The sequence below is a fragment of the Lissotriton helveticus genome, chromosome 5_1 (assembly GCF_964261635.1).
Source record: "Lissotriton helveticus chromosome 5_1, aLisHel1.1, whole genome shotgun sequence".
Classification (NCBI taxonomy): Eukaryota; Metazoa; Chordata; class Amphibia; order Caudata; family Salamandridae; genus Lissotriton; species Lissotriton helveticus.
Genome location: NC_136065.1, coordinates 249,630,032 through 249,656,561, shown reverse-complemented (window position 1 = coordinate 249,656,561; position 26,530 = coordinate 249,630,032). Strand labels below are relative to the sequence as shown.

Below are 26,530 nucleotides of genomic sequence, written 5' to 3'. Positions count from 1 at the left end.
TGTCTTGTTGCTGTTGGGTAATTGGAATGAAACCTTTTTAATTTGTATACAAATTTAGACTCTTGTTCTTCTAGAAATCTGGGTACTTCCGTTTTCAGCAAAAGTAGATGCCATGTCCCCTTTGTCCACATTTCTTAGGAGCTCTGTATTGCTCAGGGTGCTATTGTAACCAGGTTCCTAAACGAAACCTATCCAACCCAAGTGTGTTCCTCTGTACTGCATCTACAGTAATACTGCAGGAACCGGACCACCTCCATGATGCATTCAGAAGATGAGCGCCTCAAAAACCAGCACTACTGGTACAGGCAATGGTGCAAGTGATCAGTTTCCTTTAGTTTAGTCGAGTGCAGTAGGCAGTCTGCAGAGGTCTATTAGTGCACCACATCTTCTGCTGGAGTGGGATCATTGCTCCAAGCCCTTAACAGAATCCTCTATCTTGGGTGGCACGTTACCCCTCAGCATCTCTAGCGCATTTGTCATTGATGTGGCACTGTAGCACTTTATTGAAAGTATTCAGATTCTAAAGTTTTTGAGTTTAAGTCTGGTTGATTGGTGCTGTTTTGTAGTACAGATTAGCTTTTTAAATGCATTGTTTATTAAAGGTTCACATTGGTCAAAGCAAACAAAGGATCCAAACTTGCTCAATCTTTGTCATGTATTTTGTGTTGAATGATTCTGTAGTTCATTTGAGCCCACCAGGATGAATGGTTTTGGTTGTCTATTGGCCTCTAAAAGCTCTGTTCTATAGACAGGAATCGTTCACATTTTTCATCTACCTCTGGATATCTGACTGGGCCATCTGCTCCCACTCCCTCTTCCAGTGGTTTCCCTTTTGCCCCTCTCTAACTCTTCTTTATATTGTCTTTCATCAAAGCCCCATACCTGGGGCTGGCCTGGGATCTCCCTTTCTACAGACTTTTGGTGCCCTTTATTACACAGCCACCTCCTCGACCCCTTTCATGATTTACTTTAGAGAGCTCCTTATTTGTGAACACTACTTAATGGGTCTTCCGGACAAGTGTACATGCACCTGTAACTTCATTTCTAGTAATCTGGATAAGCCAGCTCCAATCGGTGGGTGGCTGAAAAGTGAACTGGGAGGCCAGGGAACTCTGGTAATACACTTCACACACTGACCATTTGTTGCATGTCAGTGGCTCACACTGGTCTCTGTTGGCATCACCAGTGGCATGCAGTTTTCTTTGTGTCCCTCCACGTCCAGATTTTTTTAGTTCAGATTCCAAAGCGTCTGTCCCAAGGTGATGGGATGTTTTCATGCTGAGAAAGTGATGGGTGAAATCTGATTTCTCCTCCGCCACATGTAAATCCTCGGCCACTTACATTCCTTTCTATATTCCTTGCCCAGTGTGCCACTTCAGATGGGGACTAACCGAATGCAAATTAGGTTTGGTTCTGCCCAAGACAGTCCAACTCTAAGCTTAAGGCCACATCCTCTCTGAAAGGAACACCAGCAACCCCCAAACTACTTAAACCTTGGCCTCAATCACTGCACGAGCTGCAGACAGTGCAGCTGTGAACTAGATGGAGGCAACCATGGCTCGCCTGTTTGAGCAATGCATTCTCTACCTCATGCATTATATAGGAGATTTAGTGAGTATAGTATGTATGCTAGTTACTGGGCAAGGCCTTAAACAGTCGCATAACTGCTCTGGCCCAGCGCACACGTTTATACTCCAGTTCACGCTTAATGCCTACCCTGCCTTTGCAGTCTGTTCTAATGTCCTAATTTAAGAGTAGCTGGAATGGACACGGTGGTCCAACTTGAACTCTTTATTGAAATAAAGTGTGCTTGGGAGGTTCGAAGAACTAAACTCGGTCTATGCCTGCAAAGGTCGGGCCCTCGAGGGTCCGTCGTCTTGCGTGGGCCCGGCCGCGAGCCTCCCGGCCTGCTCCCTTGCTGCGCCGCCGGGTGGAACGGCCCATGCAGGGCAATGCGCCCAAGCCTGCACGCAGCAGAAATTAATTAAAAGCGAACACACACCCTGCTTGTGTTTATTTTAATTTGTCAGGGCAGCAGTGCCGCCCTCCTCGGGCGCTTTCTCGGCTGTTTGCTTTGGCTGTGTCTTGGCAAGTCGTGGTGTTTGGAGAGCGGGAGGCGGCTGGGGGCGGGGAAGGCAGGGCTGTTTGATCACGTTGGTTCTGGAAGCGGAAGAAAAGTCTTTTTGAAATTGTGTGATATTATTATTGAACTAGTCTCCCATCAATCGCTCTTAATTGGCTTTTTAGACAGCACAGAGGTGAAGGTAATACAAACACAGATTAGTCTACATTGCGTAAAAAAGAGCACGAGCGATGCTCTGGGTGTTAGGGCAGAGCCAGCCTTTTCATAAGTAGGTTTATTAGTGTTTATTTTGAGGAGCGGCTTTCTATAGTCATTGGAGCGAAGAGCGCGTCTGCCTAAGAGCCCTTAAAGATGTTGTCGTGTTCTGGAAGTTCAGACCTGCTGCAGTGCGCATGCGCAAGCCTAGGGTAATGTCCAAGCAGCAACTTCAGAACACGAACTTGCAGCACAGGTACACTGGGCAGTCAGAACTAGGGCATGAGCGCACACCTGGGAGACAGAGTTGGTTTATGGCATTACTTCTAGGAGATAGATGTATGCACACCCGGGACCATGGGTTACCTCTTGAGGAACACTACCGGAGACCCAGGCCTGTGTCTTGTGTTACGCAACCTTGAACCCAGGGCTGGGAGCTCACCTTAGAGCCGTAGGTGGTCCATGGGGCGCACCCCTGTGGAGACAGAACTGGGATGTGCAGCAGCCCTGGAGAGCCAGGGCTGGGTTTTATGGGAGCACTGTGGCACACTCTGGGTACAGGGCTGGTCAGTTCTGTGTGCACCTTGAACAGCCATGGCAGGGTAGTGTGGGACACCCTCCAGGGAGAGCCACTGCTGTGCAATGACTTCAAAACGGAGTGTCCATACTGCTGGGATTTCAGCTTGTGATCCAGATTGTAAACTACTCTTCGAAGAGCCGGTTTATCTGAAAGTGGCTTATTCGAGCAGGGACCACCTATTAAAAACAACAAAGCTAACCAAGTCCATGGAGATCTCTCATGCCTAGTGAAGATGTACAGACGTAAACAAATAAACCTCATGGTAACACACACACCTGTGCCTTTGTTCTGTAGAGCAATATGTGCAGCGTGAGCCAATAGGTAGAGCACCAGTGAATGGTCCCCTCCATTACCACTGTAGGTCGGACACGGTGTTTACACAGATATCCAAGTTACTATGTCATGAAAGCTAGGTTTGTTAAAGTCTAGTTACTCTGTGGATTGTTGGTCACTAGTCCAAAGGGACCAATTGTCTTCAGTCCTGTAAAACTTGGATCTGTCTGCAGGATTGTGGCCAGTGCCCTTCAATGCCTTCTGAGCTGCTGCAGTGTGGGTACTTTTGGTCAGATGTGCCGTGTGGCCCATGCACACTGTACCCTTGAAATCCCATGTGTTGGTCAAGGGCTTCCACGTTCAATATTACTGCCAATCTCCCATGTGCGCTGGCTCAGTCTGCTCTGCATCCCCTGGTCACTATTTCCTGAGTGCCAGCTGAATGTGACGCACCTTGTTGCCCAACGCCACCCAGGTTCATAAGTTCGTTGGTATTCTATATCCATCGCTATTTATATAGCGAAAACCTAGCTAGGAAGCAACAGAGCTGCTGTGGATTGCAGGGGAATGCGGGGGAGGCACGTTTGGGTGTGTATCTTCTGATCGTGCGAGCGAGGAACACGCATACATTTTACAAAAATTACATTTCACATTTTTAGGCACCAGGAAATTAAGAGATTTCCTCCGAATCACAGGGGGAGCCAAGCACGGAGTCCTGGATTCCAACCTGGAGCCCCAGGTTCCAAAGTCTGCAGCTGTAGCTGCCCTGTCATGTCTCCTATTCTATACCTTCAGGTGGTTTGTTCTGTACTCGTCTCCCAACTCTTGTCCAGAGCCAGGCTCCTCAAAGTGACTGCACGTGCTCCAAGTCGGTCACTGGGCTAGAGTGTCCTCCAGTTCACCCCTTACTGTTGGGTGCGATGGTGCACTCCACTACAGTCACCGAATGCGAAAGGCTGTCCCTTCCTGTTTCATTTAACAGTCCCACACCTACCTGTCCTCCAGAACAACCTGCTGAAATGCTCCTGTTGATGATGAAACTAGACCAGGCTTCCTCATCTTTAATTTACTAACAACAACAAAAATAAAACGCTAAGTGTCCTCCGCAGCAATGCTAGCATACCACTGATGCACGACTTTCAAACACATTCCCTAACTACTCATCTCCTAATAAAACCCTCCTGTCAAGTTCTACCTTTAGAGCAGGTGACTACAATGTGATTTTAAGAGGCTGCAATCATTTCTTCATAATTATGGACATGCCACATCCATAATCTCCTGCATATTCCACAGATTTTCATTAAAAAAAAAAAGCTACTTGCTCAGACGGATTAAGTTACTAAAAACGCAGCAACACTTGTTACTTCGTATTGCAAGGCCCTTTGCAAAAGGTGGCTGGTCGCCTTTCTGGTGCTTATTGATGAATTTGTATGTTAAACTGGTACTGCGATGGTGAAACCTTTTCACAGACATTGTGAACCTGTGTTAAAATGACAAAATAAGGAAGCTATATCACAATGTGCTGCATTATGCCTCATAATTTGGCTTTCCTTGCTGCATAATTTAGTCAACCTTGCGGATTTGTTCATCCCCGGCCGCATAATTCCACTAGACCTGCTTTTCAGTAATTCCTACAACAGTGAAGCAGCTCCACTACTTGCAACACCATTTAGACATTGGAACGGGATCGGAGCTGCCCCACACCTCCCTGTGCATTCCATACGAGCATCATTTGTTTTTTAATTTTTTTATTGTATTTATTTCGTGGTTGATAAGAACATTGAACAAAGTATCCCCCCCCCTCTTTTTTTATTTTCATTATAAAGATATTGGTTAATTGGGCCTTCTGGACATCTCCACTTGCATTGATGCTGCGAGGCTGCCTTTAACCCCATCCTGCCCCTCGGAGGCCCTAGCGGACGACTGGACTCGAGCATGTGGCATGCATTATTATTAATCTTCACCTGCCCCCCCACCCACCCCCCAAACTCTCTCTTAAACCAAAGTGTTGAGTTTCAGGGCCCACTTTCGCGGGTCCCTGGTCTTCAAAGCCTGTTTGGAAGCACCTGAAAGCGTTTAACCCGTTGTACGACCCCTGTTTGTGAAACATTATGACTGCAGGTTCTTTATTTTGGGCACATCAATAACGTGTCATAAGGGCACGGGGCCAGGGCAGAGCTGGGGAGGGGTCCGGTGGGGGAGGCTAGAGGCTTAGCAGCTGTGCCTGATTTTAGGTTGTGCAATGGCTGCCCAGAACGTCTCTTTTCCACAGTTCCGATGTTGCTAAAAGGAGACCAGTTGCATGTTCTAGTCAAGTGTTCTGATAATTCTTCTACATTTGGAGTATTCAACCCAATCGAGTATAGTTTGGTAATCAATCGAAGACCTCTACACATCCATCTTTTGGTGCTAGGGCAGGATGTTTACATCCAGCAGCTCTTTCAGTGCCCTTGACAGTCATCAAGGGGGGGGGGGGGCTCACCATGGTGTGTAGATTGGCTCTTCATACAATCCCGATTTTAGTGTCACTTTGTGGCAAGGTTCCCTCTGTCATCCACACATTTCTTTCATTGTCATAAAAGAGGCTTATGCTCTTCATCGATTTTGACCCATCCCGATGACTTTATAAAAATACATACACTTTTTTTTGTTGTTGCTTCGTGACCCCTGCCCATTTCGTAGTGCGGCTCTACCCCCTGTCATTTGCTTTTTAAATGCTGCTTTCCCACCTATACAAAGTGCAGGGTCTTTTTAATAAAGTGCTTCTCTCCCCATTTGTAAAGTTCTGCTTTTCCCCACCTCTTTTCTTCCTTCTCTGCACCCCTTTCGTATCTATTTAGCTTCTGTCCTTGCACCTTCATTAAGTGCTGCCTCCACCGCTCAGACCTCTCTATAAAGTGCTGCTTGCTTGTCAGGTGCACATAGACCAGCTTCAAGGAGGGCTCCATGCATGGTTATAGAATGCCTCGGAGGCCTTGATGTGGTTTCCTTCTTGTGATGTCAGATGAAGGAGCGGCTATGGATAGACGACCGTCCTAAACATGCATTCATTGATGTATATTAATAGCCTTTTGCAAACAGCAACCCTGTAAGACTGGGTGGCATCTCTGGCACAGGGTATAATGTGCATACACAAACCATCTTGAGTGACCAGCAACGCATATTCTGCCCGGCTCGTGCCTGATGGGGCACTGACTGGTGGGGGCAGGTTTTGCCCCACTATACCTGGCCGCCTTACCTTGACTGACCAGGTGGATACATGAGGCAGAGCAGTCTAGTCTCGGTGCTTTTTCCACTGGTGCTCCGTACAGACAGTGTCTGGTCACCATTACTGGCAGGTGAAATTGCTTAGTCACCCCATGCGCTCTCCTCAGTCACCGTTGTCAATCACAGCCCAATGAGCCTGGTGCTTCACTACCTTATGTCCACTTTTTATTTACTTTTTTTGTATATTACGTAAGATCAGCACAAACCAGTTGAGAATCACAGGGTTATTGTCCAGGATACTGAGATGGCATACAACCAAAGGTCGCAGATCCAAACTTGGGTGTCTCTTGTTCTTTAAAGGGTGGTGAAAGGCCTGATGTGGACAAGGGATAAATACCCTTCTCATTGGTAGATGGCTGACAGCAAGCCCCATGTGAAAAGTTTGAGCAGGAGCTCTGCCGCTGGTGTTCATTGAGACTAAAGAGAGCTGAGAGTCGGTAATGGGTACGGGTTAGACATGAGGGAGTTGGCCATACGGTGAAAATGGTGCTGTAGAGGTGACTTTTAATCGATTTCCTAATTTCTAAACCGTGTAATGCAAAACAAGACACTAGCAAAAGTAATTGCCTGGAAGCTGACCAGAGTTAATGATTTGGCTTTTTTTCTCGTTTCTTTAATTGTGGACATGTGCTGTAATGCTATGTCATTTTCTTTTTTGAAGGTGGCTGGGTTTTCCATAAAGCACGACTTTCAGACATCAAATTTTGTAAGTTGTGAATCACAAGTGTAGCAAGTTGGAATACAGTCTCATGGGTAGTTTTCTGCCCTGGAGCAGTGAATTTTTTGGGTTTGAAGACACTTTGAGGAACAGGCTCTTGCTCAGTGTGCTCACGTTTGAGCACAGTCGCTTTCTTTTTCAGTCTCAAAGGCCAGACCAATTTAATGTATTTTTGCCACTTTGAAACCCAATGATTTTGATTTGCACATTATTTTAATGTTGGAATAGGTGCACCGTTTTTAAAATGGGTTGAAGAAAGAGCCAATGGAATACATTCCGGACCAGTGGTCCACTTGTCAGATTTCTCAGATCAAGGACCGCTGTTGTGATTGGTTTGGGAGAGCAGATGATAGCTAATGTATTCTCCAACTCTTTCACACCTGTCAAGAAAACTAATACCAAGAAAATGTTGCACGATTGGTAGGAATGTTTGACTTTGAGGGACCTGCAGTTGTAAATTATGTAGCAGGAACGAGTGGTGGGTTTTTGTGGTCACTATAGGGGTTGGCGTTAAACTTGACTGAAGAGTGATGTGATGGATCAGGGTCACTTGTTCAAAGTGCCCATTTTAAGCTGCGGGTGGATAGGCCGTGGTCTAAGCTGCTCAGTGATGTATGAGTTGGGAATAAGTGAAGTGACAAAGAAGGGAGTGTAGTGAGAGATACGCAGTTATTGGGGATTTGAAGTGAAGACTTCTAACTAGGGATGGCTACTACTTGGTGTTTCATTTCTAGTTTGTTTACTTTTCAAGCAAACTGGAGTGTTTCAGTGTCTAAATCGGGCTGTCCCAGGACTTGTTCATCCTTCCCTTCTATAGACTGTGAACAGATGGATCACTGGAGCACCTTGCACCGGGCACTGATTCAGATTCTGACCAGGGAGTGGCCTGGCAGATGGACAACATTACTTTACAGTCCGAGATGTCAAATAGTGGGTCCATTTCCAACAAAACCATGGCCTACAAACCCCAGACATTGACTTGAACATTTGACATTTGCTTGACCACTCTTGACCCAAATAGGGAAATTGACTGGCTTTTAAAACACTCCAATTGAAAAGGAAGGTGATTCCTCCTATGCTTTTCCCACAGATCCACTCTTGTGCTCCATTACTAAGTCCAGACCCCCCTCTTCTGCTCCTCTGCTGTAATCTGATCACCCGATTCTCTTCCAGATCACCTTCTGCCACTCTGCAAAATCCCAATCCCCTGTTTCTTTATCAATCAGACCAGATCCCTGTTCTCATCCACCCGTGGAATTTCCTTCATGTTCTAATCTCACTTCAAATTGCATATTATGGCTCTAGTAGATCCTATCGGTCTTATACCGCTCCCTTCCCCGATTCCCTCACCCTCCCCGGATCCCCCCAATCTACTGTAATCCTAGATGGAATCCACTCCCTCATACAATCTTCCCATCCTGTATCCTAACAATCTCCTCTTCCTCCACTGGACTTCCTGTTCTGGTCCTCACCAAATCCTCTTCTGTTCCTCACCAAATCTTCTATTCTTCCGTCAGCTGCCCTCATTCCCCTCTCCCCTCAACAGATCTCCTTTCTTATTCTGCTCGATACACTCTCCCTCTTCTCTTCCACCACTGAATTCTCTCCATTTCCTGTTCCACCGCCAGTAATCTCTCCTATTCCTCCAGATCTGCTTCCTCTTCGAACCCTCCACTCAATCCCTCCACTGCCCTCGCCTCCTGCAGAGCCCCTCGCCCCCTCCCCGGAATCCTTTCAGCTGTCATCAAATAAAACTTCATTTTCTTCCCAGATTTCTCCTTGCGCAGCGCCCTTCTTTCTTTTCTAATAAGTATTTTTAATCAATAAGGGGCCACCTCCCACGTTTCACCTTCAGCTGCTGTCGCTTCTTTATTGCTTTCAGGGAAAAAATAATTTTACCTGTTCATATATACCCGGCCCCGGCGTGAGATGCCGCGCGCTCCCGCCGCCCCTCCCTGCCCCCCTCTTCCACAAACCCCCCTTTGTTCCCACTGTTTAGCTTTTCCCGTTTTTTTTTTTAAGGGAGCTCTAAGACAAATATTAATTAGGAGACATAACAGGCCTTTCTTGTTCACTAAATTACTATTTGAATTAAGATCGAAAATTCATTAGCAGCCCTTTATTAGAGCGGAGCCGGGCTGGGCGCGCGCTCCGGCGCGCGGTGTCAGGGAGCCAGCGGCAGGATATTAAACTCAGGCGGCATCAATTACTCTGCGAGCCAGAATAATAATGGATTTTCAGGGAGATTTTCATCTGTTGGAAGAAAACATTTAATAAAGCAGCCGTTCTCACAATTTAATAGAAAGTTTAAAGGGATGCTGCGGTGGCGAGTGGATGTGTAATTTCGTTACCCCCCCCCCCACCCCCGCCCTCGGCTTCGCACCCCCAGCACATCTGTTAAGTAAACTGCAGCCTGGGTAGCTTTTAGGGACTGTTTGTTAAAGCTCATTCCTATTGAAAGGAAATTATTACCAGCCGGCGCAGAGGACTGTGGAAGGGGTTGGGGAGGGGGGGGGGGGGGGGGGGGGGAGGGGGGGTTCGAGGGGCAGATGAGAATGAAAACTAATTTATCGCAAGTCAATCAATAGGCGGCAGAAAGTGTTGACTTGGTGCCGGGCCCGGCCGATGGGTAATTGGATGGGGACAGGGGAGAGACGGTGCAATTGCCTTTCGAGTCTCCAGTTGCTCTGTGTGCGGAAATGGTGGTGTCAGAGGAGCCGGGGCTCGTGGCTGGGTTGTCAATGTCTAGTCTTGGTGGCAGGGCAGTGAAGGAGGCGTGGGGGCTGCAGGAGGCCCTTCCTGCTGCATTCCTGTCCTCTGCGTCTTCTCCACTTGCAGCAATGTCTAGTTCTCGTCCATCCCTGGGCCCTGTTCATGACACTGGCACTCTGCCGAGCTACCACCAACCTGTGCCCCGTGGGGGTCTCCTAAAGGCACTTGCCTGTCAGCCAGGCGTACAGAGACCGACTCATACCTTTTTCCCGGGCCCCATACCTACACACCATACAGCCCGTGCCGCTCTGTAGGCTCCATACCCTAGCTTCTGATGCCTGTATCCCAGGCCTACCCTGATCAATGCTGGTCTTTGTCCTGGCTCCATGGTAACCACCAGCAGGAATTGCCAGTCGGACATCTCCATTAGCCCATGGCTTCCTCCAACAAGCTCTTGTTCCTCGCAGTGTCTAGTCTTTGCTCAGGTTTACAACTGTGTATCTTTTCTTGGTCTTGCTTCAACTCTGGCTCCATGGCTGTTTCACACTGGCTGCCCCAAGATCGGAGTAATGAGACCGTTGTACCCAATCACTCCGCTGTCATCACATCATTAACCGCAGTTGCCATTTTGATTTCTGTGTCCTTGAAAACTAAACGGTAAACAGGATGCTGGTGTGTTGTGGGCCATGCTGCAGTGGACTATAGGAAGGGGCCCTTACTACCAGTGAGGTTCTGAAAAAAGTAAATGCAAACTTTCCTGTTTGTGTTTCTGGTGTGGAGGTGAAATTACAGCCTGGGGTCGCTTAGCTTTAAGGCTAATTTGTAGAGGATATTAAGTGGGGAGGTGGTGTAGATCATTGGCTGCAAGTTGATCTGCTGTGCAGGAGGGGATCATGAAACCACCCTTGCAAGGACGTCTCCTAATGGACTCTGTGGCTAAAGATCCTTTGGATTCTGCTTCCAACCAGGTCTTCAGTTTGCTTCATACTCTTCTATCCTTCCCTGGACTCGTGTTAGTCTAAATTCTTACTTTCATCTGCATTTCTGCCTGGGATTGAGGCTCACCCAATGGTGCTTGGAGGCCCAGAGGAGACCATTGTCCAGTACCGAAGGGCCTCGGACATCTGCTATACCTGCAATCCATCCATTAAACATTGGGTGGAGAGGCTTTCCAAAAGCCTTTGGTATCCCTTGCATGGGTTGTCACAAACTCCTGTTTTGGTGCTTCAGTGACTGGGAGCCCTACAGAGCACGCTTTACCTTGGGATGTGTCTCGGTTAAGTTGGTATCTTAGTATGTACACTCCAGCTTTACCATCTCGCAGGTGGTGTCCTGCGGTCTCCTGCAGCTCATCCTTTCAGGTAGGTAACCTCGCATCACTTGCCAGCAAGCAGGGAAACTGATTGCTGTGGGTTTGTGATAACAAACCATTCAGCTGTACCATCAGCTCATGTTTTTGGTGAGTACTTCTATCTCTTACCAAAGCAATACAATAGGGGATGATGGACGGAGCGTTTGGGCAAATCAAACTCACCTCCAGTCAACTGATCTGGGTTTAATCCATCACCATTCTTTAGCTCACTCCACCACCCCAGTTCAGACATGGCCATATGCAAATCAGTCTGACCCTGTGCCTCATGGGAACAGTCCAGCCCGAAACTGCCAAGCCATGTCTTCCCTGGACCGGAAACAAGCTTCCGAGGACCGGTTTCTTACCAAAAAGGCATGGTCAGTATAAAGCTTGTTCAGGCTGTAAAGGCTTTGTTGACCGTGCTGGCATATGCAGTTATTTGCACGCAGTGCACTCCCCATACTGTTATCGCATTTCATGTGATTGGATTAACCTTCCGCCAAGTACTATCCTTATTCCATACATTCATGAGTGCAGCAATAGCCCTGGGCTTATACTGTATGGTGGTGCTTGATTGCTTTAAATTGGTTTCAGAGACTCTTGTGCATGTTGTGGAACCTCATGCCCTCTTTTGTATTCTGGGAACCCACAAACATGTTACTGTTCAAACCCTTGTCTGAGGGTGGCTATTCGAGGGTTATTTAATAGAGCTTTTTCATTCCTCATTCTGTTTTCTTCTGCTTCACGTATTTAAACCCTGCTTTCTAACCTCTCTCCTTTGTCTTCAGGTTGTTTGGCAACACTGGCGCGTGCAGTGCATGCGGCCTGTCCATTCCAGCAAGCGAGATGGTGATGAAGGCCCAGGGAAACGTCTACCATCTTAAGGTGTGTATCCCCGGCGTCTAGCATGGGTAGGGCGAGGTGGCCTTGGGGGACGGGAGGGGATTGGGGATGTGAGTAGTTTAGGTGCAGGGGTGAAATTCTATTCTGGGTTGAAGGCCGCACTGTTGAGTGTGCTATCTAGGTTGCAGACCGAAAGGATGAGGCTTCAGAGGTTGGACTGACGGACGGTTCCTTGTCTCTTGTAAATGCTGTGCATCACTTGCTGTATTTCACCTGCCGCAGACTTCTCTCAAGAGGGATGGGGACCTAAAAGATGAGCATTTGTGAACCAGGTCTTTGGGTTCTTGGGAAAATTATGCTTCAGACTCTCGTCTGGTGTCACTTTTGCCTTCCTTTCAGTAAGGCCTTGATATGTAGGGTTACATTCTACGGAGTGATGCCTATGTATTTCTACTACCTACCAGGATGGGCATCTGACCCGTGGGACAACGGCAGTGGAAGACCGGTGAACCAGGATCTCCAGATTGGGCATTCCACGTTTTCCTTCTTGTGGGTCTGCCAAAGAAGCTTTGACAGTTTTTATGTTCACATTTGGGTGAAGGATGTTGCCGAGTGCTTCTTCACCAAACACTGACAGTCCTTTTGGCAATTCTTAAACTTTCATTTGCCACTTTCACTGGACACCTCTTGCAGCCCTGTGTCATAGAAAGCGATTACCACAGCATTCCTTCCAACTGAAAAGTCTTCGGAAAGAAGTCTTCCTTCGCTTGAGTTGCAGACAGTGGATTTATCAGCATGGCAGCTGAAAAGAATATCCGTTCAAGCATCGCATGGTTTTAATTTTGCAGGGAAACACCGCAATGTGTCTCCACTAAGATATAATATTTTCTCTTGATTCCTTTTTCCCTGGTTTTCTCATAGCCTGCGACTGTAGTCGTGGGAAAGACATGCGTTCGAGGCATGTGGGCTGCTAAATTCATATCTTAGCATTAGATCGCCGCCTAGTGTTGGGTCCGGATGATCGCACATTGTTGTCCTGGAAGAGTCTTCGAAGTATCCTGAGATAGGTGGCTCCTCCCCTGGACTACAGTGCGCATGGGCATCGGCTCCATCCCCAGATTGTTTTTTTCCGCCATTGGGTTCGGATGTGGTCTCGACGTCTTTCTGTCGAAACCAAGAAAAAACTAACTTTTAGCGGCCAAAAGGCCTCGCTTTTGCGTCGGTACTGTCTGCGCACGGTCTCGAGTCTTCCGTCTCTTGAAGCCGGAATAAGCGGAGTTTTTCTTTCGCTTTTCGAACTTTGAGGCCTTCTCATCGCGACACGACTGCAAAACTTTTCGGACATGGAGCGGAGCCCGTTTAAGTACTGCCCGCTTTGTGGGTCCAAGTACCCGCACATCGACCTACACCCCGTCTGTAACAAGTGCCTTTCGCCTGACCACGACGACGGCAAGTGCAAGGCCTGTGCACAGTTCCGCTCTAAAAAGACTCTCAAGCTTCGGCGCGCGGTGCGCATGGAAGCTAGACAAGCGGCCCCGGATCCGGAAAACATCTTCGGCGACCAAGATGAAGAGGACCAGGGTCATCATCTTCAAATCTCCCCACCCGAGACGGAGGTCGAGGCGGATCCGGGAGACGACGACGGAGTCGTGGGTCAAGGCCTTGAATACGTCGACGAGGTAGGAGACGACGATGAGATTTATGGGGCCGCGGCAGATAGCTCGGGGGACGAGCTCTGCCCCGAAGGTTACGAGGATTTCGACCGGGTCACGGGATCGCCTGTCGGCCTTACCCAAGACCCGTTGCCGCAAGCCACAGCCCGCCTTCTGGCCCGGCCACGGACTTACTTGCTGAGCAGACTGTTTCGAAACCGAAACCATCGGGATCGACATCTAAGATGGCCGACCCGAAAACGAAACCGAAACTTAAGGACTCGAGTGTCCCTAAGATGGCTGCCATAACGGCGAAAACGACTGTGCCCGCGACTCCATCAACTCCGTCGACCTCCGGTCCGCAGAAGTCGAAGTCCGTCGATTCCACTGCTGCTGCAAAACCGAAATCGACGCCAGATGAGGGATCCTCTAAGAAAGATGGTCGGCACGGGTCAACAGCTGCGCAGCCGTCCAAGCACGCCAAAGCCGGCTCAACGGAGGCTACGCAGGCTCACGGATCGAAGACTGGCACGTCTGCCCCCCGGTCCCAGGAATCGGGGTCGGTGACAGCGGGATCCGCGTCCAAAGCGCACAAGGCCCACAAAGACGTCGGATCCGAGGGAAAGGTCAAGCCATCCTCGTCGGCGCCAAAACACACTGTGAGTGAGACGTCCCCCATCGCCGAATCACTACAGAGAATCAGGGAGAAGGCCTCTGCCCCGTCGGCTCCGATATCGTCGCCGCAGCCGCAAAAGGACAATACAGCAAAGCCTTCCGGAAAACTTCTCTTTATTTTGCCGCCGAAGGAGGCGCCGAAAGCCTTTTCCACCAAATCGGCACCAAAGAAGGTGGTTTCTTCTACGGCTGGCCCACTTCCACGTCGGGTACTCGAATCAGAGGATGATTCAGAGCATTTCATAGACGCTGACACCGGCAAACTGACCCTCTATAAGAGGAAAATCACTTCGGAGTCAGTGGACTCATATGTCATCCCACTGAAGAAGAAGAGGGTGCCCCTTGACGCTTCAGGCCTCATGGAACCAATCCAGCCTCCTCCGAGACGGAGCCCTACTCCCTCACCAGAACACTCTGCGGGTGAAGGGTATGATGAGGACGAGCAGTACAATTTCCCTATCAATGAACCAGATGCACAACCGGATTCATATGATGACACTGGTGACCAGGGCACCCTGAGTGTGGGGCATGACCCGCAGCTTTTTAATGCACGTGCATCCCCAACTGAGGATTCAGCAGGTTTTCATGCACTACTCGAAAGGGCGGCAGCCAATCATGATGTGGACATGCATGCTGACCCGGTTGAGGAAGACTTCCTTTTCGACACATTTTCAGTCTCTGAAAGGACAGTAAAGACACTGCCTATGCTTAAAGGAGTCCTCAAGCATGCTGGGGACATATTTAAGGAACCTACAAGAGCAAGAGTGGTCAATCCACGTATTGAAAAAAAGTACAGACCTGCACCTGCAGACCCCGCGTAGATTCGGGGACAGTTGCCACTGGACTCTCTTGTGGTCGCCAATGCCAGGAAACGTGCCAACTCCCAGACGACGGGTGAAGCTCCTCCCCCGGATAAGGAGTCAAAAGTGCTAGAGGCAGGGGGCAAAAGAGTGGCTGCACAGGCATCAAACTTTTGGCGCATTGCCAACACACAAGCACTCTTAGCGCGTTACGATAGGGCGCACTACGACACCCTAGAACAGATTGTACAACACCTGCCTACACAGTTCCAAGAAGGCACCAAACTGCTTATGGAGGAAGGGAAGCTAATCTCAAACGCAGCCATCAAGTGTGCACTTGACGCAGCAGACACAGCTGCTAGAGCCATCAACACTAGCGTTATGCTGAGACGACAGGCGTGGCTCCGCATCTCAGGGTTTAAACCGGATATTCAGACCACCATTCTTAATCAGCCAGTCAATCCTGATAGTCTGTTTGGTCCAGATGTTGACACCACCCTAGAAAAAATAAAAAGACACAGAAACTGCTAAGTCCATGGGGGCCCTACAGTCCCAACAGTTTCGTGGCAGCAATTTTCGTCGCTCAGGTGCACGTGGGGTCACCAGAGGACAAATGGGTCAACAATCTCAGTTCTCAAGAGGTGGAGCACAATCCTCGTTCACGAAACAGAACAAGGGAGGTTACAGAAATAACAGCAACAGAGGTCGCGGCAGAGGAAACAACAGCTCCCGCTCCTCTACCCCAAGCAAACAGTGACTCTCTGTCACTGCCCCCCGACCACTTAACACCTGTCGGGGGGAGACTGCAGCAGTTCCTGCCCGTCTGGAGAAACATCACCACAGACAGGTGGGTGCGACAACTAGTCCAGTATGGTTATTGCCTAGAGTTGACATCCACTCCACCCAACATCCCGCCAAGGCAAAGGCCTATGTCCGCAGAGCACTTGCTCTTATTGCAGCAGGAAGTAGTGGTGATGCTGCAAAAAGGCGCAATCGAGCTCGTGCCGGTGGGAGAGGAAGGCACAGGGGTGTATTCCCTGTACTTCCTTATTCCAAAGAAGGACGGATCTCTCGGACCCATTCTAGATCTACGTCCCCTCAACCTGTACATACTATCAGAACATTTCCACATGCTTACACTGCAACAGATTCTTCCCTTGCTAAACCAAGGGGACTTCTTAGCAACCTTAGATCTCAAGGATGCTTATTTCCACATTCCACTACACCCGTCCCACAGGAAATACCTCAGGTTCACTATTCAAGGCAAGCATTACCAGTTCAAGGTCCTACCCTTCGGAGTCACCACAGCCCCAAGGGTGTTTACCAAGTGTCTGGCGACAGTAGCAGCGCACCTCAGGAGGCAGAACATCCATGTCTACCCCTACCTAGACGACTGGCTCGTGCAAGCCAAGTCGGAACAACAGTGCGCCGCGGACATGTCGACTACAATTCACCTCCTTCACAATCTGGGTTTCTCGCTGAACTACCCAAAGTCGCATCTACAACCAGCACATGTCCGGCAGTTCCTAGGTGCGACGATCAACACCCTGACTGCCATGGCTCAGCCAAACCAGGTCAGGATAGACAGCATGCAGTCTCTGATCCAAAAGTTCAGACCACAACACTCGCTTCCAGCGAGAGTGTTCATGCAGTTGATAGGCATGATGGCCTCCTGCATCTTCATAGTCCCTCACGCACGGTTACATATGCGCCCGCTCCAGGAGTGCTTAGCGAATCAGTGGACACAGGCTCAGGGGCAATTGACAGACCTAGTGTTGGTTACCAGTCGGGCATACGACTCTCTGCATTGGTGGACTCCACACAACCTTTGCAAGGGCCGACTGTTCCAAGAGCCTGTGCCGCAGATTATCCTGACAACGGACGCATCTCTCCAGGGATGGGGAGCTCATCTGCTCACTTACACAGTGCAGGGACTATGGACGACGCAGCAACAGAAGATGCACATCAACTATCTGGAACTGATGGCAATCTTCATGGCGATCAAGTCCTTCATTGTACATCTGTGCAACAAAGTAGTGTTAGTCCGGACGGACAACATGACCGCGATGTACTACATTCAAAAGCAGGGAGGCACCCACTCGCCACAGCTGTCTCATCTGGCTCAGAGCATGTGGAAGTGGGCCATTCAGAGGAACATTTTCCTCATGGCAGAACACCTCCCAGGGAAGGACAACCAGATGGCGGATCAGCAGGTACAGCCATCAAATGCACGAGTGGGAGATACACCCATCTGTTCTCCACCCGTACTTCCAGCAGTGGGGTCATCCGGAGATAGACCTGTTTGCCACAAAAGAAAACGCAAAATGCCAACACTTTGCCGCCAGGTTCCCTCACCCACAGTCGCAGGGGAATGCGATATGGATGAACTGGTCAGGCAAATTTGCGTACGCTTTTCCGCCAGCCCCTCTAATACCGCTGGTCGCAAGAAAGCTAAGGCAGCACGCGATGACTCTCATCCTAGTTGCTCCAACGTGGGCGCGCCAGGCTTGGTACACCACGTTCCTCGAACTCTCGGTGGTGCCGCATCAAAGACTGCGCCTCACGCCCAGTCTTTTGACGCAGAACCATGGAGAAATTCAGCATCCAGATCCGCAACAGCTCAACCTAGCGATCTGGCTCCTGAAGTCCTAGAGTTTGGATACCTTAACCTACCTCCGGAATGCATGAACATCATCAAGGAGGCAAGGAAGCCAACTACCAGAGCATGCTATGCTGCAAAATGGAAGCGTTTTGTCATTTACTGTACAGCCAATGACATCAACCCGCTAGATGCATCTATCCCTAACATCATTTGCTATCTGTTGCAGCTGTACAAGTGCAATCTAGCGTACACTTCCATTCGGATACATCTATCCGCCATAGCGGCTTATCTTCAAAACAGGCAGCATCTCTCTGTCTTCAGAGTGCCCGCCATTAAAGCCTTCCTTGAAGGTCTGAAACGAGTCATTCCCCCAAGAACACCGCCAGCTCCGGTGTGGAACCTCAATGTCGTTCTCACCAGACTGATGGGACCACCATTTGAGCCACTGCACTCGTGTGAACTCCAGTTCCTTACGTGGAAAGTAGCTTTCCTAGTAGCTATTACGTCTCTCAGGCGTGTCAGTGAGCTGCAAGCGCTCACAATCCAAGAGCCATTCATTCAGATTCATCCAAATAGGGTAGTGCTACGCACTAACCCCAAATTCCTTCCGAAGGTGGTGTCACAGTTTCATCTCAACCAAACTATTGACTTACCAGCATTCTTTCAAAACCCGCAAACGGTGGCAGAAAGAATGCTCCACACCTTAGATGTACGGAGGGCGTTGATGTACTACATAGACAGAACACAACCCTTTAGAAAGACAAAACAACTTTTTGTTGCCTTCGCACCACAACACAAAGGCAACCCTATTTCCAAAGCAGGGATAGCCAGATGGATTGTTAAGTGCATTCAGATATGTTATCAAAAGGCCAAGCGCACTTTACCAATACCCCCAAGGGCGCACTCCACACGCAAAATGGGGGCATCCATGGCTTTCCTGGGGAACATTCCTTTGGAGGATATTTGCAGAGCAGCCACGTGGGTTACACCACATACCTTTACAAAACACTACTGTGTTGATGTACATTCCAAGCAGCAAGCTGCTGTAGGACAGGCTGTTCTAAAAACACTTTTTCAGGTTTCTGCAGCTGGCACGGGCAACCGCCGCTGATGGAGGGACTGCTATGTATTCTATGCTAAGATATGAATTTAGCAGCCCACATGCCTCGAACTGAATATGCTACTTACCAGTATGCATCTGTTCTTGGCATGTAGGGCTGCTAACATTCATATCGCCCGCCCTCCTCCCCGGTGCCTGTCGCAGCTGCAGATATACTATTGTATTTATTCATTAGCATGGACATCCTTTACACTTTTCACTCCATCTTCTGCCACAATGGCGAAAAACAATCTGGGGATGGAGCCGATGCCCATGCGCACTGTAGTCCAGGGGAGGAGCCACCTATCTCAGGATACTTCGAAGACTCTTCCAGGACAACAATGTGCGATCATCCGGACCCAACACTAGGCGGCGATCTAATGCTAAGATATGAATGTTAGCAGCCCTACATGCCAAGAACAGATGCATACTGGTAAGTAGCATATTCAATCACTTGACGTGTCTGTAGTGTAGCAAGTGCTGATCTAATTATGTTGGCGATAATAGGAGCGATGAAGGAAGGGGGAATACATGTTTAGGGTAGAGAGTGAGCATGATGTTGATTGTTAGTCTCTACTGGCTTTGTGTGTCGTAGTTCTGTGCCTTGGCACTAAATTGAGGGAGTGAAGTATGCCTCCGAAAACCAGACCCTCGATTTCCTACATATAGAGTATTTTGTGGTTGCTCTAGACATAGATGCCTGAGTTAGGGAGTACAGAAGGGGTCTGCAGAATGCTTCTAGAACTGCATGTGTTTCAATGGAGGATGCACTTTTGAGTCCTCTTCTTTATCCCCCCCCACAGTGCTTCACATGCGCCACCTGCAGAAACAGACTGGTGCCAGGAGACCGGTTTCACTACATCAACGGAACCATCTTCTGTGAACGCGACCAGCCCAACGCACATCTAAACGGACACTTAGGCACACTCCAGAGCAACCCTATGCTGTCTGACCAGAAGGTGAGTACCAGAGCGAGTCTCTGGTGAGAAGTATGAATGCTTTCTGCAAATGTTGCCTGTGAGGTTGGAATTCAGTCTTTCCTCCTTCTTAGGCAAGAATCTCTAATGGTGCATACCCTGCATTTTGCGTCTGTAATCAGTCTTCCCCCATGTCCCCATACTATATAAAGCTGTGTTGCTTCCATATTGCTATGGCAATCCACCTCCCCTGCCCATATTTAACCACCACCCCTGAAATCAGTGTTGCCTACCTATGGCAAACAATCTTCCCCATTCCTGCTTACCAAACACCCTGGAGAGATGTGTAGCGTTTGTGTGGAATCATCTCACCAGCCCCAGTTTTCACTTTTCCGCCTTAAGTTATGTTGCCTCTGTATGCATATGGATTGCATCTTCCCTACCCCATTACTTTCCAAACACTCCAAAAAGCTGTGATACTCTGCTCGGTATGGGATTTGGAATGCATCTCCCCTACTGCTGTTTTTAAACACTCAATCTGTGTTGCCGCCATAAATGGTGTGGGACTCTGTCGTCCCTGTAATGGTGTTGGTTTTACTTGGTGCAGGAGTCTCCAAACTTCTATGTATTGAGAGCTAATTATTATGCTCCATGAAACTCAATGAGCTACTAATATTGGTGTTGTATAATTTCAATTTTGTTGCATAATAATTCAACCAAGCAATAGCTTTCTAATTTAAGAAGCTGGGCTGCACACAGGTGAGCTACTCCGAGGTAGATGGAGAGCTACAGTAGCTCACGAGCTACTGGTTGGAGACCCCCTTTGCACATTTGCAACATAGCTCAAGTCTCTCCAGAGCTACTCGGGTCCTGTTTTGCTACCAATCTGCCATTTTGTACCGTATTTTTGCACTTTAGTTGTACTCCACCTGGAGTCATTCGGGTATTCTGGATTGGATCAAGACTGTCCATGTGCAAGTCGAATAGCATGGATACATTTTGAAAAGCGCAATGTCGTATTGTGAAGTTTGGGCACTAAATCTAGCCACGTTCTGATGCATCTGCTGGCATCACGCGCCAACTCTTGGGTCTATCAGGCCACGCGCCTCAAATCTGCTGTCCAGCATGTGGTAGGCGGCAAGGGCTGCGCGTTCTTTCGTCTGTGTCCCAGGAGCTCTTCTATTGGAGGGTTTGTGCCACTGGCATCCCGACGTGGACCAGGAACAGTATTGTGATGTTGTGGTCCCCACACACGCCCATGGGAGAGTAGGCGGTTCTCAGTAAGTTTGGGTAGAGTTGCTTCAACATCCCACGTTCGCTGCATTCTCCACCGACCTTGGACAGCGCTTCCTGTTTGTTTTGGTGGAGTTTCTATTTTCTCCGCTAATGTGGTTTCTGGTTACTTTGAGGGCAGGCCTGGGCATGCATTTGACTCTCCAGCCACCCATATTTGAATTACTAATGCAGTTTCCTCTCTCCCCGCTTCCTCGTTCTGTTTTCTTTTGGCCTGTTGGGGCTGGCTGGAGTTGACAACACTCCCGCCTCGGAGCCGCCATAACGAGGCCATTTTTGTGTTCCTTCCCATGCCCTCGCGGCCCAGCCTCAATTAGTGGGCTCTCCACTTTAATCAGTCGGAGGAGGAGGGGGACCCTCTGAAATGACATTGTTTCCCTGTTAGTGGTGCGCAAGGAGCGGGGGTCCGGCCGGCCCGGTCCCGCTCGAGGCTCCTTTAATTAGGCCCTGAATGGTCCTTCGTAATTGCCTGGATATTGCCCCTTTATGGAGGCGCCCGGGGCCTGCGCAGAGCACTTTCCATTAAGTCCGTCTTTGGTAGGGGGGATCAGTGCGGTGGTTCGAACATAAAGGGCCCCTTATCCCCCCCGTGGAGCTTCTATGATTAATTGGGGAATTTTAGTCACTGCCCCTGGACAATTTGGTGAAGTGGGGTGAACAGGCTGAAATGTAAAAGGGTTATTTATTTGTATCCCGTTTCTGACAAGGCAGATTTATTGCCCGTCAGAGAAGCCCTTTTTCCTGCTAGAAAAAAAATAGAAAAACGTATTAAATGACTTGCTGACTTAGTTTTCTCCTACAACACTTCAGAAATGCATTAGTCTCCTACTTTTCGTCCTGCCCATCCACCAAACCTTGGGCAGTTCATATCACATACACATGTCCTCGTGCACATGAACATTGTGTGGGGTTGTACGTACATCAGTGAAATATATATATATATATATATATATATATATATATATATATATATATATATATATATAATTTAGTTACACATTCTTGTAGTTGTCCACGTCCATACAGCTGTCCGTCAGATGTCTGACTGGACTTGATGTTAATATGCAGCGTAACTGGAAGGGCCTTTTGTGTCCTTGGTTCAAACTGCCACGTTTGAATCTGGGCAGATGTATTTATCCTCTTTCATCCTTTTGAGGTCTGCACTGGCAGTGACCATGCACTTTACTGTGGTCTGTTACATGGTCCCCTAGAGGGACTTCTGAAAGAGCGGCCTATGTTTCCAAGCTACATTGGCCTTTTGCAGTTAGCTACATCTTGGGTTTTACCGGAAGCGTTTAAAATCCTTTCGTTTTTCTCAGGGAACCATATCATTCTCTTTCCCTTGGAAGACGGTCTCCACACCCAAGGTTGCCTTTTCTTCTGGTCGCAGATCAACACCAAGGAGTTTGTCCTAGAAACGTAGTTGTTTCCCTAGTTCACTGTAGTGTATCTGGCAACATATCCTTGCCATGTTAGCCCGAGTGTCCCTGCCAGCAGCTGGACTCCATCTTCCGTGCAAGACTCATTTACCTGTCTGCCATTTTCTTGCTTCCTAATTCTGACTCATCTGTGTTTGCCCTTAGGTTGCTTTTGGAGCCTGACTCATTTACCCGTGTCTGCCCATCGCTTGCTTCCTGAGCCGGACTCACTTACTGGTTTGCCCTCCTGCTGCTTCCTGTTGAGTGCCCTGCATTCTCCTGCAGCTTGCCTTTCATACGAAGGGCTATGGGAGCAGATAAATGACAAAGCGATGAAAGGCTGAGCCTTGGGCCTACATCCCCTAATTGGAGCCTACTTGGGCAGTCCTTTCTTGCCACCTTTCAGGCTGTGTATCTATTAGCTGAGCCTGCTGACCTCCCCCTCCCCACAAATTCTTATTTCCTTGTCACCCCTATTGCTGTGCAACATTTATTTCCCCAAAGCTTCCACAGGCTCTTCCCTTGGCATGAGACCATTACTGAAGGGATCTAAAACTAACATAGCTTCTTGGGTTCTGTGCTTGCATTCCTTGGAATTCTCTTTCTGAAGTGCTATCTTTATAATGAAGCTTTTAAAGTGGTTCATTATGCATGTCTCTTTAAGGCAGTTATATAGTATAAATAAAATAATTATCTGACTCGGTGGTCTCATCTCACTAACTTTTTTTTAATGTCAATTACAGGTTTGTTAAGAAGATGACAAGATGTGCGAGCCCTGGTGCCTTCTGTTCACAAGGAGTCTCTCCGGTTGTGTTTACTATTTTTCTTTTGTTGCACAAAAGTCACGCTTGTGTTGTGGTGCACATCTGCCGTCTTGCCGCTGAACCACAATGACTTATTTTGTAACGGATCAAGAAAAAAAACTTGATGCATAGTTTTTTATATCAAGGCGGGAAAAGAGGAAATGAAGAAAAGGTTGAAGCACCCGGATTTTGGTCCAGCCAAGCGGGGAGAGCACAGACTGAACTTTTCAAAGCTTGTTTGTGCAGATCCTTTGAGAAAAGTCTTACTTCTGTGGAAAGGATGTTTTATAAAGACAAAAAAGGGACTTTATCGTTATTTTACAAGACTATTTCTTGTTACATAAAATAAATATATATATCTAGCCTTTCTTAAAGTGACAGTACTACCTATTTTAATTATAGTAATTTTCCAACTTCAACATGCGTCTGTGGCATGCCTTTATCCGGACCAATTCCTTGTGTACAAGCAGATGTTCAGACACCAGAATTCCAGGAGTTGCTCTTCACTTAAACCCAGGTATTCAGCTGGTGCAGCAGTACAGCTGGTGCAGCAGTACCCGTAGACTTGGACAGGCCAGCATATTGCCCACTCAGATCTACGTTGAGATCTGTTACCTTATAAATTGCTATGCTTGCAGGATTCTTTTTCTACACCCACGTCATTTGGTACCCGCGAGTCTAGAGCGAGGCACATGGGCATACTTAGGCCTGCCCAGGAGAAGGGGGGGGGGAGAATCAAAAATTTTGAGATTTGGCAAATTCTTGAGTTTTTAGGTCTATGATCTCTGGTGAAATGTTCCAGCAAAAGCTTTCCAACGTACCATGCAATCATTTTCCCAAACGAAATTGTGGTACTTGGCTTTAGTTCTTCAAACTTTCTTGCCAGTTGTACATTCCTCTGTTAATTGAACATTCGGCTCACCATCTTCCCCCTAATCCTATCCACAGGCAGCATTTTTCACCGCGATACCTCTTCCACAGTGGGTTGTTTTTAGCTACTCTTGATCATGGTTTGGTCTTGCCCCCTCCTTTTTCAACATTGTACTCTTCCTGGTGCCTACCACTTCCAGAGTGCTAAACCTCTGACAAAAGCCATGCCCCCCAATTCTGAGGTTTCTTCGACCAACCTGCTGGCTAACATGCTTCTCCTTTTCTTAGACCAAGTCTAGAAAGGTTTCATTTTATGTGATGTGTGGAAGTATGCCACTGTGAACTCGGATCCTATGTGAGCACTAAAACCCAGCAAGTCCTGAATTACTAGCAAGGACCAAACATCTGGAATAATATGTTTTCCTGTTTGTAGAAATGAAACCTGACAAGGCACTTCTGCTTCTCATACTTGAGGAATATATTCTTGTATATTTACACAAAGGAAAATGTGGACGGAATTTAGTATTCTGGGTTTGTGTTGTGTTTAACTTAGTTTCAATTAAAATATTTAGTACTGCGACTTTAAGGGCTGCTACTCCTCTTCGCTTCATACAAGGGCTGTCACGTGTGTTCATGAGTTGGTATGGGTTGGCCAGTGGTTAGCCAAAAAAGTTAGTTGGTTCTTTGGCCCCTGCCTTGAGTCCTGGAAACCCTTCCAAGTTCATTAGAAGATTAGTCCAGTAGCCATAAACCACTTCAAACCATTTAGCCAATGTGGACGTGCCAAATCGTCTGATATGGAGAAGGGTGCTCATAGCTAAAATGTGCCTAAGAGCATTGAGATTGGTTGACACGGTTTAATTACATTGAAAGTGGGGACACCCTTGGACACTGACACAACCCCCTGGGATCAGGATCAAAGAAATGAAAAAATTGAGCAAGGCACCTGAATACTGTCCCACCTACTCTGTGGTCCAAGTGTGTGCCTGTCTTTGCACATCCCTCTCAATGTCTGACCGACCACAGCGTTGTGTAGCCACACACCAAGGGTGAATTTCCAGAGGACTCCGTAGATGAGCTCCTGCATGGAGGAGTGTGCTGGGTTCTTTATTGAGCATTATCTTTCTAGGACCACACTGCACTATAAATTTCGTAGGATAGGGTGATTGGACTACTTCCTTATAGGAGGCTACATAGCTGGTCTTGGATGAGCTCAGCTTGATGTGAAGGTCTAAGGTGACGGACAGCAAAGATTCTGCCAATGCATCTTACCCTTTGTAAACCCTCTGGGTAGCTTGTATTATATAATTTGTCTCATCCGTGTCAATAAAATGGAGTAGATTGTGACTTGTTAGCAGCCTCTTCTCTTGTGTAACTGATTCCAGCATCTCTGCTAAACAGATCTCCATTGTTATTTTCATTTGTGAATGCCTATTCATTCAATTTTTTTTATTAGAAAGCTTTTGGGTTTAGTAACCGCTAGGATTAGCTAACAAATACATTTCAATATTTATTCAGTTGCCTCATAGAAGGAGCATTGAGGATATTGTTCCCTGGACACAATAAATACAATCTTATTTGCTATGCTCAGACCTAGTTCTATCCGTCTCCCTGACCAGCGCACTATTGGAAGGAGTGATGAGGGATGCATTCCGATCCTAAACTCTCATGGACAGTTTCCCAGATAGATGGTTAATATATGGTGCCCGAAGTTGACGGAGGAAGTTTGCCTACACGTTAAACACTTGCAGACCGCCACCTTCAGTGTATATATTGTCTTGGCAGGCAATAATGGGTTGACTCTGAAATGGCTGCCATACAAAATTTGTGTATATCTACCATGTAAAGTATTTTTTCTGTAATTTGTGACAGTTCCGTTTTCTTTTCAATTGTACAGTTTTGTTATGTTTTGTTATGGGAGGACATACTGTATATGCAATACCAGCCGAGAGAGAAAAACTTAAGAGCATTATGTAAATATTTAAAAAACAACAAAGTGTTGTGCTTTTATTGTAGGACTTTTGTCTTGGTTTACTTTTTGCCGATGCGTGTGAATCGATAAAAGCAAACCGCTGTTTAAAAACAAAATGAAAAAGATAATGTTGCTTACTAGACTGCACTTTTCTTCCTTGTAATCTTTCATTGAATATTAAAAATCAAAGTTTCCATGACCGATGTGCCTTTTCATTTGTTTCAGAACCTTCTTGATCTTCTATAAGTGAATAATTCTTATTGGATCCTGGAAGGGGTTTATTGAATAACTTGTAGATATGTACTAGGTGGTTGGTGAAACTGATTCCCTTCTTATTACTTTCAAATCCAGTTTATTGCTTCTAGTTAAATAAAGAAAACATTGCAAATTACCACATCAAACAATGT

General features: G+C 47.6%; 1 protein-coding gene across 2 annotated transcripts in view; it reads left to right on the top strand.

Annotated features, from left to right (window-relative positions):
* The window catches only part of LOC144754403 (LIM domain transcription factor LMO4-B), a 45,584-nt gene extending 19,262 nt beyond the window's left edge, over positions 1–26,322 (top strand). For both annotated transcript variants that reach the window (XM_078642130.1, XM_078642131.1), the window contains exons 3-5: positions 11,968–12,064; positions 19,654–19,809; positions 23,222–26,322. In XM_078642130.1, coding sequence (XP_078498256.1) covers positions 11,968–12,064; positions 19,654–19,809; positions 23,222–23,230 — 262 coding nt within the window. In that variant the 3' untranslated portion in view covers positions 23,231–26,322. The remainder of the gene's footprint in view (positions 1–11,967; positions 12,065–19,653; positions 19,810–23,221) is intronic.
* The last annotated feature ends 208 nt before the right edge of the window (positions 26,323–26,530 follow it).